Genomic DNA, 19,025 nt, shown 5'->3' with positions numbered 1-19,025 from the left:
GCCAGCCATGTTGTGGTGGCGACCTGATAGCATAGGTTGCCATGATGAGTGCCGAGCATTAAAGTCACCCATGACGAGGCTGGTGTCTGTGATCTGACCAAACTAGTGTTCTAGTTCCTTCTTCATTATCGGTAGACAGGGGTTATACAGTACTCCAAAGTGCCCCACCCATGGGAGAGGGCCACCTTCACTGCCATGAACTCTAAATGCCCACCCGGGAAGGAGTGAATCCAGAGCAAGGAGCTCGGAACCGAGTCCCTGTCCAAGAGGGCAAGTCCCCCTCCACCCTGTACTTGCCGATCTTGTCTATAGACCGAATACCCTGGCACCGTGAAGGAAAGGTCGTCAGTAAGCCAAGTCTCACAGAGTCCCACGATCAACGGTGGTGCGCTGGCGATAAAATTGCTTAGAATTTGCGTCTTCTTAAAAAGGGAACGGGGATTCCAAAACACCACAGTATTCTCAGGATGGGGCGCCATTATTCCTGAAATACAACAGCTAACTTTTTGTTCACCTGTGCACAGACGTCTCCAAAAGGGAAACCACTAGAAAGAGCCATAAAACCCTCATACAAAGTAAGTAAAATGTGTGGTATCAATGACAGCCCAATCCAAAGGCTGTTGATCAATGCTTCTCTCTGCCTGACGGAAGCGGTGATCGGCTTGTGAACTCTATTGACGGTGCCTGCGACTGGTGGGTGCTTCACGCTGGGCCTCATGTTCCACCGGTGTCACAATCCCCTAGGAAAGTGCCTGGGGAACAGAGGATCATCAGGGCTATCTGTTGGAGCAGTACCTCTTGATTGATGGGTGTGTTGACGACACCGGTGTTGGCTTCTTTGAGGAGAGGCAGGAGGGTGACAAGTGCCAGGTCCATGTCTGTGTCCGTGGATGAGTTTGTCCATGTCAAGGCTACCCAGGAGGGAAAATCGATTAGCAACCTTGGTGTATGAGGCATGTGACTGGGATAGGCAAGAGCGTCTGCTAGTTCCTACTTGTGAAGAGGCCCGACCAGGGGGGAACCTGGAGGCGAGAAGAAGCGATAGGTTGATTGAGGGTGCGCAACCTCTGGAACAGCTTATGTCGAGGGGTCCCTGCTGTTTTATGATCTATGTCCAACTGGAGGGCCTCAAGATATACAGGGCAACTTTTGGATGTAACCTTTCGATGGCCATGGCATAAAAGACAGCAAGGTGCATCAGAGCACCCACTGTTATCTTGTCTGTATGGCCTGTTTTGCCACAGTTTGCACAGCGTGCTGCATTACGGCAGGTGAGGCGACTGTGGCCCAATAGATGACAAGCGTAACATCATAACACAGGGAAGTTATAGGGCTGGACCTGATATAAGGTCCTGTGTAGTGCCACCTGGTCAGGGAGGGGCCCATCGAACTTTACACGGACCATGGATGTCGGCCCTGCTGCTCCGCGAATCCTGGTAGCTTCCAATAATCCCGCCGATGCACCCCCTAACACATGCAGAGTGGCCTGGATGTCATCCGCATCAACACACTGGTCAATTGGGCCAATCTTCCCATACCGGGCCCGAGACAACTCCTCCTGCGACAGTACCTGTCGGCACCTGACAGGCCAATCCCCCAACTTAATAATGTCGGATACACGGGTGTGTGATAGAGCCTCCTTTCTGATGTGTAGCTTCAGTGCTGCACCCCTACCCAGGGTACGCATGGTCTTGGGCAGGCAATGTGGCCACAATACTGAAGCCTCAATTGCTGCACCTAAGGTATGAGGATTTGCAAACACGCATTGACCTGATTCTGACTGGATTAGGACAACCACAAATGAGGAATGAGGTACCACAAGAGGAAGGTCTTCTGAAGGCAAAGACATCCTCTGAGCATCTCGCTCTGGGGCAGCATCAGCCGACTCATTTTCCAGCAGACATTTTCCTCTCTGGGACTTGCTGTCAACATCCATAGCGCCCCCGCTTGGGGAGGCGTCCATTAGGGAGGCTCCGGCTTCTCTCCGGTGCTGTGAGCCCCCGGGCAGCTGCAGTGAGCACACACTGGCTCAAAGAAGCCAGCTGAATTCAAAGATGAGCTCCAGATGAGGTGTGGGAAAGAAAGTCCAGCCAGGAGTGTTCAGTCTGCGCGCCAAGATGGCCGACCTTCTGGCATCCCCCCCAACATTAGTACATAGTTCCATTTTGTTATTAATGTAAAGTGTAATTTAGAAAAGCAACTGGGGCATAACATAGAGTAATATAGTATAATTTAAGTTCAATAGGGCCAAGACTTACAAATACACAAGGATTCATAAAGAACACAAGTCTCCGTGATGTAGTGGTAAGATTCCCGCCTGGCGTTCCGCGAGTGCTTTGGCCTGGGTTTGTATCCTGGCCGGGGAGGATTTACTGGGCGCAAATCCTTAACTGTAGCCTCTGTTTAACTCAACAGTAAAATGGGAACTTGGTTGTAAAAAACGATTCTTCGTGGGGGTCATATTCCAGGGACCATAGGATTAAGAACTTAAGAACGACTTAATCAAACTAGAAATGCTCTTCAAATCAAGGGACCCAGAATGTGGAATGACCTTCCCAACCATGTTAAAGACTGTACCTCTCTCAACCAGTTTAAGATAAAAACGAAGCACTACCTAATAAATTCCCTGTAACCTACCTTACCCCTCTGTTGTCAATCCATGTCTTTTTTTTTTTCAAAACAACCCTGTTTGAATGTAATTGTCTGTAATATTTTGTAATTGTATTTGTGCTGCTTTTTCAGCCATGTTCCCCCCTCTTTTACCTCTATTTTTATTTGTTCTCAACACATTTTATTCTTTATACCCATTAGTATTAAGCTTTAGTCATTATTGTTTTTCCTGCCCGAAACGCTTTGCTTAATAGTGGCTTTAGGCATTGTATGTACTAGCTCTTCTATTAATCCAACAAACTTTGTAAAATCTCTTGTATGTATGTACCTTACCTAAATAAACATTTATTTATTTATATAACTTGCCCGAAACGCTACACGTACTAGTGGCTGTACAAGAATGTAACAGCTCTTTTATATATCTAAAAAAAAAAAAAATATATATATGAGTAAGCTCTTTATAAATGATATGCAATAATTAAATGACACTTATTGAAGTTTTTAGTTTAGTTCATTTATTATGCACCCCATACCCATCTTGTGGGTGGTAGTGGAAAGGGTTACAGAGGCACATAATGGGCTCAGGGACTGAACCCCACAATTGTGAAGAAAGCATATAATTATTAGTAAATAAAATTTAAGATTAATACAATTAACAAGGGAAATTAAGTGAAATTAGTTACATGATACTGATTATGTAATGTTAATTACATGATATTAAGTACTGTATATATTTCTTAATCTTTCTTAAACTGGTTGGGAGACGTGCAGCTTTTAATTACATTTGGGAGGTAATTCCACAATTTGGGACCCTAGATTTGCATAGCATTTCTGCTTTGGTTGAGACTCATGCTAGGAATATCAAAGAGTTGTTTGTTCCTTGTGTGGTGACTGTGAGTTCTATTACAGCAGGTTACTTTGAGCTGTGGGTTGGACTAGAACATAGCCAGTAGTTCACATATTCTCAAAGGATTGTCACCGGCAGTGCCATAACACCCGGAAGTCACCTAACAAAACATTCTCTTTGCTTTAGATTCTCAAATCATTGTTCTCTGCAAATAGACCACCCTGGTCAAAACACAGTCCTTAGAAAGCACTTAAGGTGTGGATTAGCATTGCATTTCAGTTTTTTTGAAGATACATGTATAGAGAACACGTGGAAGCATGTGCAGAGACTTGATATTTAACAAATTCATGTATTACAGTAAGTGAGCAGAGTGGTGTCTGAGACTGGAATATGTTATTGTCCTAATTGCTAATTTTTGTCGGGTAATCTGGGGTCAAAGGTAATTAAGGGTGGTAGATCCCCAGACACAGATACCATAGGCAAGATAATGATAAATGAGTGAATAATAGAATAAATAGGGTAGGGCGAGGAACATATTATCTGACTTTGGAGAGAATGAATGTGGTTATAGAAACTTTTCTAATTTTATATTGTATTCGGCAATAGAAATTTAGTTTGTCAATGTGAACACCAAGGAACTTCCCTTCTACTATGCTCGTAATTTGGGTATTGTTAATTCTTAGATTAGTTTGATTGTTGCACTTGTTAAAATAAACACTATGTAAAATGTCTCATCAATGTCAATTTGCTTAATTTGTTAGCAGTAGGCCATAAATGAACTTGATGTCGTTCCAAACAAAAAATACAAAAAATTAGTATTCACTGTGTCATTTGGAATAAATGAGTTAGCATGTGAGAAAATTAAAGTTGTATCATCAGCTAACAAAATTTGCTTTAAATGTTGCATGGTATATGGAAGATCATTGATACACAGAACAGTATATAGGAAAAAGGAGTGGACCAGGTATACTACCCTGCGGAATGCCACTTCAAATTGGCAGAATGGGCGAAGTGGCATCGCTCACAGAAACATACTGCTGCTTGTTATAGAGATAAGGTTGCAAGTCTTGAGGGGATGACCTCAGACTTCTTAGTGTTGGAGTTTGAGAAGGTTATTATGGTTAAGGGGTCATAAGTCTTATATCCCAAGTCTCTGTCCCCAGCAAACTACCTGCTGTACTCATATATTATTGATATTATCCTCTCACTTAAAACTAAATCCAGTAACCCTTCTGAGATACAAACCCTAATCTATAAAAAGGCCTCAAGATTTTTAGATCCTGCACTAGCATTGCTCTGCAACAAATCACTGGAGCTCCGAAACGCTGTGTGTGCAATGGCTTTGCAAGAATGTTAATTCAACTTATTTTCTTTATTCTCTGTTAACCCCCCAATGTAACTTCTTGTATATAAATAAATAAATAAATAAATAAATAAATAAATAAATAAATAGTGTGTGTGTATGTTGGAGGAACAATAAGTGCAAAAGGCACACAAAACTGATTACAGAGGCATGAAAGAAGTATGAACAATGCATTCACAGGCATGTGAGGCCAATAACAAATAATGTGCTTGGAGTGGGAATGCCATGTTATTGTTTGTTATTTATATTAGTGTATTTGTTCTATACTTATTCTCCAAAATTAATACAAAGCCCTCATGCACCTTGTATGTATAAAGATTAATCAAATCAATTTATCAATTTGATCACAGTTACACATGCAGTACAGATATATGCAAATAGCTATCATTTTATTACGCCCTTCTAATAATTAATACTTGTGCCTAATTTTTTTCCACAGGTTTTGGAAATGCACTACTTATGCCACAGGGCTTCCTAATTGGCCAAAAATACTTTAGTTACAAGAAAGTTACAGCAAATGCACTCTCAATGCTGGGTGGATCTTTAGGATTCATGGCCATGCCAACTTTGCTCAGTTATCTTGTAGAAGTATATGCACTAGAAGGAGCTTTCATGTTATGGGCTGGATTACTCCTTCATGCATTCATTGGTGCTCTTTTGTTCCAACCAGTAGAGTGGCATATGAAACTTAAAAGAACAGCTGGCTTTCAATCTGTAAATGTAGAACAAAATGGTGGGCAAAGTCAGTCAAGAAGTGATATTCTTGCAAGCAAAATAGTTGTCGCTGGAAAGACAGATGATCAGAATGTTGTTAATGCATATGAGGATGACAGTGTTATCAAACATTTAGCATCAGAGAGAGATGAAAGTGATGAAAGTGACCATGAAGACATGCATATCACCCAGGATTTGGCATTGTGTAATAGTGTGAAAAGTGATTTATCTGATGCTTTAAATCTGTGTAACGCTAGACAGTGGAAAAACCCGTTAACTGATACTTTACAAACAAATGAATATTTAGAGCGACCTCGAACTGTGAGCATAGAGAGAAGTATGGAAATTCTTCCTCAGATACCAGAAGAAAGTGAAGATGAAGATTGTTTTGAAACTTACGATCAAGAGATTGGTAATGAACGGATAGAATTTCTAAATAGAGAGAATGAAGTTAGAAATAGACCTGTGAGCTTTATAAGTTCAAAGAGTGTTGACTCTTTCATAACAGCTCCATCTAGTGAGAGCATTTTTGACTATGATGATATCATATATCAGTTCGGCAGTGCCTTATCACTTAAGACTGAGAAACTTAAAGATAGATTACATGTTGAAAGAGAGAGAACCCAAAAGTGTAATTTCTACATATCAAATATTTCTAGTACACAATCTCATAAGCCATTTGTTATTTGTGGATTGAAGTTTCCAAAGTTATTCGACATGATAAATCTTCATATATTAAGACATCCAGTATTCCTTATAGCTGCCTTCAGCATCATGGTCAGCAGAATGGTAAGTGAATCAAGTTTTTCTTTGTTGGGTCCTATAAGTGAAGAATATATTGTTGTAGTTCATGTTAATTTTTCTCAGTGAAGTTAATACAAATTCATAAAGGTACTGTACCCTGAAAGCTGTTGTGTATTAAACATTGTTTGCTCCTCTTCAAATATTAAGATTTGACTTTAATAACATTGTAAAATAGAATGTAATGAAGTGAATTTATGTTTGCAGTAACTAAAAAAAATTTATTAATAAAGTTGTGAACGTTATTAGGAGGTTAAATGCTTTATAAATCTTTATATTCTCGGCAGCTGCAGATTACTCCTAATAATAATTACTCCTAATAATTTATTACTCCTAATGAACTTGGAACAATTGTATTAGGAGTAATATATTAGGTAATCTGTCATTTATGTGTAGCAACTATATTAAGAGTAATATAGTTGCTACACATAAATGACATAGATGAGAATACTACAAAACACATCATGTTTGCAGATGAAACTAAGATTTATGGTAAAGTAGGTAGTGAAAATGATATTGAGGTCTTGGAAAGAGATCTGCATGAACTCAACAAGTGGTTAGAAAATTGGCAGTTGCTTTCGAATATAAAAATAATGAGACCTTGCATGTATTATTTGTGCCTGCAGGATCAAACTGTCAGCTCTTAGACCTCACTTTTCTAATCATCAGTTGTGTAATGCACTGACCTATTTTCACGCAATTTATATTACTGCATATATTTCTCTAGAACATAAAAACATGCAAACACATGTATCATTAACAAGTGTGGTAGTCAAAATACTAGAAAAAATAGTTAAAACCAAATGAGTAGAACACCTGGTGAGTAATGACATAATAACGGACAGACAGTATGGTTCTCGAACAGGAAGATCATGTGTAACAAATCTACTTGGTTTTCATGATAGATCCACAGAGATTCTACAGGAAACAGATGGTTGGGGACTGTGTGTATCTGGACCTGAAAAGGGCTTTTGACAGAGTACCCCACACACATTTGTTATGGAAACTGGAACATGCTGAAGGGGTGACATGGAAACTTCTGACATGAATTAAAAAATTTCTAACTGACAGACAGATGAGGGCAGTAATTAGTAGCAATGTATATGACTGGAGGAGTGTTATTAGCAGAGTACCACAGGGTTCAGTTGCTACACTAGTAATGTTCATCGTCTACATAAATGATCTACTAGAAGGAATACAGAATTGTATGAACGTGTTTGTGGATGATACTAAGATACTGAGATGCTAAGTATTCCATGCTAAGATACTGGGATGCTGAAACCAAGATGATGCGGATGATACTATCTTCTCTGGAAGATAGGAGACGGAGACGATTAGCATGCCCTTCAAATAGATCTAGATAAAACAAGTGCTTGCAGTGATATGTGGCAAATGGAATTCAACATGAATAAATGTCATGTAATGGAATATAGAATCGGAGAAAATAGACCATACCTTACCTACCTTGAGGTTACCTTGAGGTGCTTCCGGGGCTTAGCGTCCCCGCGGCCCGGTCGTCGACCAGGCCTCCTTGGTTGATCAGGTATCCTTTGGAGGTGCTTATCCAGTTCTTTCTTGAACACTGTGAGGGGATTGCCAGTTATGCCCCTTATGTGTAGCGGAAGCGTGTTGAACAGTCTCGGGCCTCTCATGTTGATAGAGTTCTCTCTCGGAGTACCTGTTGCACCTCTGCTTTTCAAGGGGTATTTTGCACATCCTGCCATGTCTTCTGGTCTCATGTGATGTTATTTTTGTGTGCAGGTTTGGGACCAGCCCCTCTAATATTTTCCACGTGTAAATTATTATGTGTATCTCCCGCCCACCATAACACAACTTACTGTATAAATTATGTGGAAAGTAATTTAAAAACTCTAATATAGAATGAGATATAGGGATGGTTTTGGATAGTAAACTGTCACCAGAGGAACACACAAAGAACATTGTGCAAGGAGTGTATGCATCCCTTTCCAACTTCAGAGTTGCTTTTAACTTTCTTTGGTATTTCACCATCCATAAACTGTTCATAATATTTGAGAAACCAAAATTGGAATATGCAGCATTGTGCCCATATCTCAAGAAGCATATCAATAAACTGGAAAAGGGGCTGAGGCATGCTACAAAATGACTAACAGAACTGAAAAACAATCATTACGAGGAGAGGCTAGAGGCATTAAATATGCCAAAGCTAGAAAAATGGAAGAAAAAGGTGATATGATCATCACTTACAAATTAAGAATAGGAATCAACCTAGCTGACAAAGAGGAATTCCTGAAACCAGCAACTTCAAGAACAAGAGGACACAGATTAAAGTTTAGGAAAGAAAGGTGCCAAAAAGAATATTATAAAGTTTTCGTTTGCAAGCAGAGTGGTAGTTAGAACAAGTTAAATGAGAAGGTGGTGGAGGCCAAAACTATGAGTAGTTTCAAAGTGTTATTTTACAAAGAGTATTGAGAAGATGGGACACCATGAGCGTAGCTCTCATCCTGTAACTATACTTAGGTAATTACAGTACACCAAAGCTGGAATATGCAGTGGTTGTATGGTGCCGATATCTTAAGCATATCAACAATCTGGAAAAGATATAAAGACATGCAATTAAGTGGCTCCCAGAACTGAAAGACAAGAGCTATGGGAAGACGGTAGAAGCATTAAATATGCTAAACGTAGAAGATAAAAGAAAGAGGCGATATGCTCGCTACATACAAAGTTGTCAGGAATTGACAAAATTGATAGAGAAGAATTCCCAACACCTGGAACTTCAAGAATAAGAGGTCATAGATCTAAACAAAGCTGCCGAAGAAATATAAGAAAATTAACTTTCGCAAACAGAGTGGTAGACGGTTGGAGCAAGTTAAGTGAGAATGCGGTGGAGGCCAAAACCATCAGTAGTTTTTAAAGCATTACATGAGAGAAAGAGAGTGTGCTGGGATGACAGGACACCACAAGCATAGCTCTCACCCCTGTAACTACTCTTGGGTAATAATTACTTGTGCTTCTGGCCTAGTGCAGAGTGGCTGTGCTTTTTGGCCATGACAGACAGCCATGGCTGTCTTTCTATGTTCTATTTTGTGTGGATTTTCCTTTTAGAGTAGATGCTTCCTTTGCCAAGGCTCTGTTGCAAGATATCATTGTGAGCTACTGAGAAGGGCCTTTCCAAAAATCCATCAATAAATGTAATCAAATGCCTCTTTCTGGTGGGGCCATTCATCATCTTCAACCCCTCTCCCCTCCTCCCACAACAGAAAAAATAAATCCCAACCCCATTGCCCTTCTTTCCCTTTGAGAATCTGGGTTTGGGCAACTTGCGATAGTTGGCTGGTTGAGATTTTGGGTCATCTGGGCTATCATCTGGTGGCGGGTAAGTGTATGTAGATAGTGATATTATGCTGTGGTAATCATTGTTTGCATTGTTCTCACTGGCATTCCAAATTTGTCTAAGCACTTGCTTGTTTTGAAGTGATACTTACTTTTTTTTTATTGTATTTTGATATGTTGATCCACAAGCTTCCTTCTATCACTGAGGGTACAGGGGGTGGGGGGGGGGGAGGGGGCAGAATCTGCTCCTTTGATCCTGGTAAATATTCACAGGTCATAAATCTGGTGTGTTTCCCAAGGCCAAATATTTCTGGGTTGAAGCATTGGGGAACTACTGAGTGGTCCACCTGGAAAAAGCCAATCATTATTGCATTAATCATTGATTTTTGTTGAGGAGCAAATGTTTTTGCTTATTGCCACAATAGGGTTAGATATAGAATAAATATTAAGTTGCATTTTTCTTTACTTATGTATGTGCTTTGAACATATCAGAAAAAGTGTTTAATTACAGAATTTATGTGGAGAGCCCCTCCGGCTTCCCGGAGCTATACCTGGCTGATGTGTGTGTATGTATGTATAGACCATGGCATCAGTCAATTCAATTGGAGTTCTAGCCTACTGGGGCTTACAAGCCAGAACCTGGCCCCCTCAGAGAGGCACAATGAGCAATGGCCTATAGAAACCTCCATGTGGTTGGAAGCATTCTGTATCTGCTATCTACTGGATTGCACCTAGAAAGGTAGGCATCTCAAAACAAACTCCATGGGGCTAAAAATTGCTACCTAAAGCTGAACTGACAAGTATAACTCCCCCAATCCAGAAACAAGCAAACCAGTTTTTTTTCTTGAAATAAGGTTTTTTTCTTCATAACTGCCGCTGACTGAGCAGCTTCCCTCTCCCCGAGAGGGGGGATGGAGAGCCCCCAGACCCCCCATGCCGGCCATCCAACCCCAGTTCTGATGATGATGTATTGAGTGGTGTTCGTTCGACTCTGGCTCCCGTTTCTGAGTAGTGCTGTGCTTTTGCGGTATTGTTCTGTTGTAATTACCTAAGTGTAGTTACAGGATGAGAGCTATGCTCGTGGTAATTACCTAAGTGTAGTTACAGGATGAGAGCTATGCTCGTGGTAATTATCTAAGTGTAGTTACAGGATGAGAGCTATGCTCGTAGTGTTCCATCTCCCCAGCGCTCTGTCATATAACACTTTGAAATTGCTGATGGTTTTGGCCTCCACCACCCTCTCACCTAACTTGTTCCAACCGTCTACCACTATGTTTGCGAAAGTTAATTTTCTTATATTTCTTTGGCAGCTTTGTTTAGATCTATGACCTCTTGTTCTTGAAGTTCCAGGTCTCGGGAATTCTTCCCTATCAATTTTATCGATTCCTGTTACTATTTTGTATGTAGTGATCACATTGCCTCTCTTTTCTTCTATCTTCTGGTTTTTGCATATTTAATGCCTCTAACCTCTCCTCATAGCTCTTATCCTTCAGTTCTGGGAGCCACTTAGTGGCATGTTCCCCTGCTAGGTCCCTGTGATTGTACACGTCGTAGGGGTTCAGCTTTAATTGATCTCTCATTAATTTAAGCCGACCGGTTAGCAGTACTTTGCCTGGGCTTCCCTTAGCAGTTAACCTAAGGGCCCTGGAAAACCGCATTGGAGCTCAATGGTTCGATGGATGCATCCTCTGGGTCCCATCTTGCCTTGTGTGAGTTTGTAGGTTACTCTGTCCCCGTGTCTCAGGGTGACATTTACAGGTTTTACCTCCGTCATGCTACCTGTTGGGTTGGTGACATCTTCGACCCGGATTCCTGCGAGTAGTGTTCCTTGCTGTTTCTCCAATTCATCCAGTCCACTGATTCTGATAATAGTGTAATAGTGTGCATGCACGGTTTAGGTTGCTGTAACGTGCTAGGTTGGTTGCCTTTCCAGAGGACCATGGCTGTCCAACTTTGGTTATAGGGACCCGGACTTGGGTGCATTAGACATGTCAACTTTGGTTACATCTGCGCTCCCTCGTCCTTCCCCTGCTGTTGTTTGTCCTGTCCCCCACCCCCATCCCCAACCTGCTGCCAGGCCCTAAACGTCTGAGGGTTTTGGAGTCGGGGCAAGGTTTCGATGGTGGCAAGACTCGGGTAGTCTCGGGGACTGCCCCTTCCGGTTCAGCAACGGAGGCATTCGCGCCTGCTTCTCCTTGAGTGGTTGATGCTTGTTTGGTTCAGCTAGGGATGCATCATGTGTTGTGTTGTGTCCAGTTGCAGCTCTTCCCCATTTTTTGAGCGCCACGGCCTCCATGACCGAGGACACGCTTTGGATTGACCCTTTTCCCTTCTTCCCTGTTCGAGGGCTCAGTTTATCCAGGTCATCTGCAGGATTATTCAGTCCAGCCAGCCTGCGATCTATTCTCCTGCCCATGATGTTCGCAAATTTGCTGCTTTAGCTGCCGTTTCTGGTAAGATGTCTTGGGCTGACATTCAGGCACAAGGATTTTGAAGGTCGAACAGGGTACTGGCCGCCTGTTACCTCGTTAACGTTCCTGGCCTTAATCAGGCGTGTGTCGCTTTGGGTCACAGGTTGCAGCCAGTTGTCTCGACTTCGAGTTGAGATGTGAGTGGCGGCTGCCTCCCAGGTAAGTCCCGGGAGGTGGGACGTACGTTTACTTTTTCTGTGGTTAGGTAGCTCCGGGGAGCTGGAGGGGCTTTCCACAGAAAACCAGCGTTGAATGTAATCAAACACCATTTTCTGGGTGAGTCCTGGAGGCTCCCTGGCAACCCTCCCTCCCTCTCTCTGGTCGGCTGTTTTCACATTATTTACATTCAGCCTCTGAACTGGGGGTTGGATGGCCAGCACGGGGTGGGGTGGGGGTGGGGGGCTGGGGCTCCCCTTTTCCCCGTTGGATTGAGTTCTGCTTTTTAGTTCGGCTGTAGGTAGCAATTTGTAGCTAGGTGTCGTTTGTTTTGAGATACCTACCTTTCTGGATGCTAAACCCAGTAGATGGCAGACAGAATGCTTCCAACCACATAGGGGTTTCTATAGGCCATTGCTCCTTGTGCCTCTGAGGGGGCTAGGTTCTGGCTCATGGTCCCCTGGTAGGCTAAAACTCCAATTGAATTGACTGATGCCACAGTCTAATATATGCATATCATCCCAGTATAACTCCAAGAAGCCTCCGGGACTCACCCAAAAAATGATGTTTCATTGCATTCAATGCTAGTTTTTTCACCTTAATATTTTACAGGTGTATATGTCCTTTGTGAACTACTTGCCGTCACTTTCAATTGAGGTTGGTGTAGGAAGACAAACTCCCTATCTCTACATCATCATTGCCACATTTGAACTTGCAGCCAAGATAATTTCATCTTTAATTTGTGATCAGGGGGTGATGCAGCGCCGATACTTTGCCATCATTGCCTCTGTTAATTCAGTCTTGGCAAACTTAAGTAAGTGCCTAGCTTAGAGTGTAGATGATATTCTGATTTTTTTGAAAGATTGGTTTATAAGTAATCTGATACATACCCTTGAGAGTGCCATTGTAAACACCCAGGGCCAGTGGTACTGTACCTTAAGGCCAACTAGGCAAACTTGTAGGGCGCAAACCTCAGAGAGGGCACACAGTACTGTACTGACCTTTGAGGGTCACCGTTTTATACAAATTAGTTGTTTTACATCAGGGATTACTTTTACATTTTTACATTGTATTACTTTTTCTTGCAATTTGTTTAGTTCATTTATTATGCACCCCATACTCATCCAATGGGAAGTAGTGGAAAGGGTTACAGAGGCACATAATGGGCTCAGGGACTGAACCCCACAATTCATTTAGCTAAGCAAGTTACAATCTAGATGAGCTAGTTACAAAATTCTATGCACATACTCACATGAACAATGGGCTCGAGACTAAACTAAATTTAGCAGTTTTAGGTTTTATGCTTTTTGTTTTTCTACAAATTAAATAAAAGTTTTTGAAGGGAAGTGCCTTGTGGCTTCCTGAAGCTACAGTGCCAAATTACTAGGTGCCATCAGTCGCGGAGTTTTTATGCATACTGGGGACCACAAGCTAAAATATGGTCCCCTCTAAAGAGGTAGAGAGAACAGCGACACTATGATAAAATTGTTAGTGAATTTTAATCATGTTACCCACTACCAGGGAAGCACCCACAATGTCAATGAAAGAAAATAGACCACTTCTGTTATAAGGAAATATCGATGCCTTAAAATCCCCAAAAAGAGCTCCCCTAGCAATGTAAAATGATCGAAAATTCATGAAACTAGCTCATGCTCATTCGTCCTACCTCCCCAGTCTTTTTGGGAAAAGTTGGGTCAGCCAGTTACTCTACTCTCTGGTCTTGTTGCTGGTAGCTAGTGCACTGGCTGTCCACTCTGTTGCTCTGGCTCTTGTGTCCTACTTCAGCTAAGTGGTGTTTTTTCTGAGGGATGTCCCGTCGACTTCTTGAAGCTATGTCAATGATTAAGTGCCATACTGCTAGGTGTTATCAGTCGAGGAGTTCTATTGGCCTACAGGGGACCACGAGTCAGAACCTGGCCCCTCAGAGAGGCACAGGGAGTGATGACCTATCTATGAACACTTTAGGGGGGCTTCCTCACTTGGGGTGTTCCTCATCTTTCAGGTAATCCTGTGGTCTAGGACTGACCGTCTTTCCTCAGGTTGGGAGTGTTTGTTGGCTGGTGGGGTGCACTGTGGTCTGCATGACCAGTTATTTAGTTAACACAAGGCACGCCGATGTTTTTCCCAGGCTTCTTGTTTACCACAGTTAGGGCTTGGGGGGAGGGGGCTTTGGGTTCTTGTTTTCATAGGCATTTTGCCTTTTTTTGCTTTGGGGGTTCTGCCTTTCACCTTATTAAGCTTGCCTATGGTGTGTGCTGTTGAAGCCCCTTGCTACCCTGTAGGCTTTACCTTGGGTCTTGAGTAGCTTGATTGACTGCACTGACAGGGTTTACCAGTGTAGTGGACTCCAGTGCCTGGGCGCCTACCTTGCAGGCCCTGGAAAATCCCTACAGGCTCGGTTGTACTATGGATGCCTCTTCCAAGCCTACTCTCGCCTTGTGTGAATTTGAGGGTTGATCGTCACCTGTGCCTCCTGACGACATTCATATGTTCTGCCAAAATTGTAACTTGCTTAGCTAAACGAATTGTGGGGTTTAGTCCCTGAGCCCATTATGTGCCTCTGTAACCCTTTCAACTACTGCCCACAATATGGGTATGGGTAAATAATAAATGAATTAAACTAAAAACTAACTGCTTCCACCATGCTACTTGTTGGGTCGGTGATACCTTTGACCTCAAGTCATGTGGGACTTGTTCCCCGCCTTCCCCAGTGTGCTCCATATTACTCATTCTACTGTAGAAATTCAGAGGTAGCAAGAGGGGGCCACTTTACATCTCGGATTTTCTGTTTTGCAGTGGGCCAGGTTGTATGCCCGGTCGGATGCCCTGGATCTGCCCTGTTTGGTATTTAAGGATTCGGATTTGGGGGTGTAGTTCCATCTGCACCCCACTATTCCATTACTGATGGGCAGGTCTCCCCCTTCTCTTTTTTCTCCTGCTTCCAGCTCTGAAGCATCTGAGAGTTTTGAACTCGGGGCAGGGTTAGCTTGGGATGTGGCTTGGTTTCTGGAGTTTGCCCCCTTCCGATGTAGGCGCAGAGGCAGTTGAACTGCTCTATCCTGCTGAAGCTTCTGGGGTCTTCCTAGCTGGCCCCTTCCTTCGAGACTTTTACCTTGGACTCCGCTTTCCCTTCCTGGGTGGTGGGTGTGCATGAGTGCTCTGTCTTGGGGCCCTTGAATGCAGTTCCCGGGGCTTGAGGGAGTCGAGAATGGACCTGTTGGGTTCCGTTTGACCCTTTTTGGGCACTAGTGCCTTCTGTGAAGGGTCTGTTGCTACAGGAGGGGGGTTTCTTATCCCCCCTTTCCTGTATGAGTTTGAGTTAGGTGTGGCTCCACCCAGGGTGTGTTTCCATGTGCCTTTGGGCACACTGGACTCACCTTTCCAGAGGTTTCCTACCTCTCTTTTCTCCTTGCTCAGGCTCAGGAGGCCCTTGGTACTAACCTCCTGCATGATCCAGTCTATCCTCAGTCATGGATCCGGCCTTTTTCGAGTTCAGTTTATCCTCTCTCTCTCTTGGGTGCATTAAGAGGTTCCGGAGTCATCCCAACTAGCGAACTATCTGTTGTTTTCCCTTGGGAGCATGACATGGGTTTTGCCATATCCACACTGTTCATTGGCGGGAAGGGTCTTCTGTGTTGCAGGTTTCCTCAATGCGTGCCTCTTTCCTCTTGCCCTTTTCCATAACGTGGGTCTTGTGCAGCTGCATGCTTAGGTCCTCAATCTGTCGGCTGCCTTGGTTGCTGATTACTTTCGCACCCATTCACACTTGGCTTCGATCACTTGTTTCCTGAGCCTCCTCGAGCTTCATTCTGATTGGCTTACGTAGGATGTGGGGGTGCTCAGTGAGGTTCCTCTTGAGTGGTTTTGGTCTCTGCTGCTTAGGTGTTGTCTGCCATTCTTAAGCTGTATGCTTCAATTTTCCAGGAGGCAGTTTCCTTGTTTCTTCCTGTCTCGCGTGTAGACAGACTGTGCTTGCTCTTCCTTTGGATTTAGCATGATCCCTGGCTCTCATTTCAGCTTCTCCATTTTGTTCTCTACTGTTCCCTAAGAACATAGTTTCTCATTGTTTTATTTTTCTGGGGGAGCCCCGTCGGCTCCCCGGAGCTATCCCAGGCTGATATGCTAATGTCAGACTTTTGCATCAGTCATGTGTATGGAGTTCTTAGGCCTACCGGGGACCACGGCCAGAACCGGGCCCCCTCAGAGAGGCAAGGGGAGCAATGGCCTATAGAAGCCCCCGTGTAGTTGGAAGCATTCTATGTCTGCCATCGACCGGAACAGGCACCCAGAAAGGTAAGCGCCCCAAAACAAACCCCTATTCTGGTTAAAATTGCTACCAAAAACCGAACTAGTGGATAGAACTCCCCAACCGAAAACAAGCAAACTAGTGTGACGTCACACACTGCCGCGCCGCTGTCTGCGCAGCTCCCCCCTCCCCGGGAGGGGGAAGGGCGAGCCCCAGACCCCCCGCGCCGGCTACCCACACCTCAGTTCTTGAGGCTGATGCTATAGGCGATGGTCGTGTGCTCTGGCTCTGGTGTCGCTACTGCACTGTGCTTTGCGTGTGGTGTTAGTTTTGTGGGTGCGAGAGCCAGGAGTTATCTTCAGTACTCGGGCTGCATGCGCCTAGGGCTGCCTTCCCTAGGTGCCCTGTAAGTACTGCCCTTGGGGCTTGGGGCCACCTTCCACAGGTTCCTCGGGGTCTGCCTCTGCTGGTCCGTTTTACCTTTCGGTTTTTCGGCCGCCTGTTGGGCTCTTGGGTGTTCTGTTCTCCCTTGTTACGGCAGGTAAGAGGCAGTTTGCACTGGTAGGGGCGCAGGGTGCTGCTCAGCTTGTATTTCCCGACATCGCGGCCGGCTCTGTTCCTTGGGGTTCGCTGTCCTCTTGCGGGGTTTTGTTTTTCTTTTTGTTTTGCCTGGTGGGGGGGGGGGTTCTGTCATTTTATTAAGTTTGTTTTTGCCCTTCCACTGTTCTCCTCGGTGGCGCCCCCTGCTAGGCCCCCGTGAGTGTACACGTCCCTGGGGTTCAGCTTTAGAAGTTTGCTTGGTAGTTTTGGGCGCTGGTTTGCAGCACCCTGCCTGGGACTACCTGAGCGCGAGTCCTCTTAAAGTAAATGCTCAGGACTCTGGGAATCCCCTAGGGGGCGCGTGGGTCAGATGGATGTGACCCCGGAGTCCCCACTCGCTGTGTGCGAGTTTGAGGGTTGCTCGGTCCCCTTGTCTCAGGGTGACCCTCATTGTTTTTGCCTCTGCCACACTGCCTGTTGGGTCGGTGATACTTTCGACCCTGAGTCCTGTGAGTGTTGCTGCTTGCTTGTGACTCAATTTACCCAATCCTCTGATGATTCTATTCGGGTACAGGCGGCACGTGCATTGCAGTCTAGGTTTCGTCTGTTGCAACGCGCTCGGTTGGTTGCTTCCCCGGATGCCCCGGGGCTGCCCCGCTTTGCTTTTCGAGACCCGGACTTGGGGGTGGGGGTCGCTTCGATCCTGGTTCAGTCCGCACCTCCTTGTCCTTCCCCTTCTGTTCGTTCTGGTCCCCCGCCCCTGCTTCCGACCCCGAAGCGTCTGAGGGTTTCGGGGTCGGAGCAGGGGTTACTTGATCTCGAGACTCGGGCAGCTTCGGGGGTTGCCCCTTCTGGGGGGGGGCGGCAGAGGCATTCAAGTCTTGTCTCCCGGCCGAAGCTTCAGGGTCTGACCAGTGGGCCCCCCTTCCTCCAGCTTTTCTGGCTGCTCCGTCCTTGTATTGTGGGGTCGGGGCTTGGGGAGAGGACTCGGCCTCGGGTCCTGTGGTGACGGACCTCGAGGCTGGGGAGGGGCTGACTTGGGGGCCTTGGGCCCCGCTGGACCCTGCCTGGGTTTTTCTTCCCACTGAGCGGGGCTTATTGTTACAAGGAGTGGGGTTTTCTTTCCCCCCACATTCAAGTAGTATCCAACATTCTGGCCAACAGTCTGTCCTACTTTCTTCCTTTTTTCCACGAAATGAATCGTCAAAGCCGATTCCTTCCTCTGCCTCTACTGGACATTCGGGCATCTCGGTCTCGGCGTCTGCCTCTTTACACAGCACCATTCCCTGACTGCAAGGCCCTTGTGGTAGATGCCTTTTAGCTGGACTAGTCGAGGTGGGGGTGCATTTTTACCTCTTTTTTTTTTTTTTTTTTTTTTTTTTTTTTCCTCCCCCAGTCCGGCTGTTGCTCAGTGCTAGTGAAGCTGGGGTCATACAGGAGGGGAAAGTGAGTCTTCTGGATCCTTGGTGGCTCACCCAGCCTTGGTTTCAGGCGCTGCTTGCTCAGTGTCTGAACCCCGGGCGTCTTTCTGCGGCTCTGCCACTGTCAGAAGGTCAAGCAATTGACGTACTTCGCTGGTTCGATCTTCTCTTCCGCTTTAAACGTCTAGACTTTTTGACACGTATTTATTGCCATTTGTATGGTGACCAGGTGGCTGGCTCAATGTTGTCTCACCTGCAGTCTTCTCAGCAACAGTATTAGCACTCTTGGCAGTCTTTTTGCCATTTTCTCTTCCTTCGTTGTTGTCCTTCCATTTCCAACTGAGTTGTTTTATCCATTCTTGGCTTTTCTTTGATCGACATCATGATGAATACTGTCGCTTCTTATTGTGCAGCATTGGAGGAGCCACTTCTGTTTGCGTTCGAGGTTAATGGGTCTTCAGCCCTGTTTCGCAAGCTTTCTTGCTGTGTTTCACCTCTGGCCTGCTCATGCACCACCTGAGCCTGCCCGGTTTTTGAACTA

At 44.7% G+C, this 19,025-nt stretch overlaps 1 protein-coding gene across 9 annotated transcripts in view; it reads left to right on the top strand.

The window, feature by feature from the left end:
• Positions 1-19,025, top strand: part of LOC123757937 (monocarboxylate transporter 9) — a 589,339-nt gene that overhangs the window by 564,213 nt on the left and 6,101 nt on the right. For all 9 annotated transcript variants that reach the window (XM_045741953.2, XM_045741907.2, XM_045741970.2 and 6 more), the window contains 2 exons: positions 5,260-6,323; positions 12,890-13,091. In XM_045741953.2, coding sequence (XP_045597909.2) covers positions 5,260-6,323; positions 12,890-13,091 — 1,266 coding nt within the window. The remainder of the gene's footprint in view (positions 1-5,259; positions 6,324-12,889; positions 13,092-19,025) is intronic.

Source organism: Procambarus clarkii, chromosome 22 (genome assembly GCF_040958095.1).
Source record: "Procambarus clarkii isolate CNS0578487 chromosome 22, FALCON_Pclarkii_2.0, whole genome shotgun sequence".
Taxonomy (NCBI): domain Eukaryota; kingdom Metazoa; phylum Arthropoda; class Malacostraca; order Decapoda; family Cambaridae; genus Procambarus; species Procambarus clarkii.
Note: the sequence above shows the minus strand (reverse complement) of the source record. Positions and strands in the feature narration are given on the sequence as shown.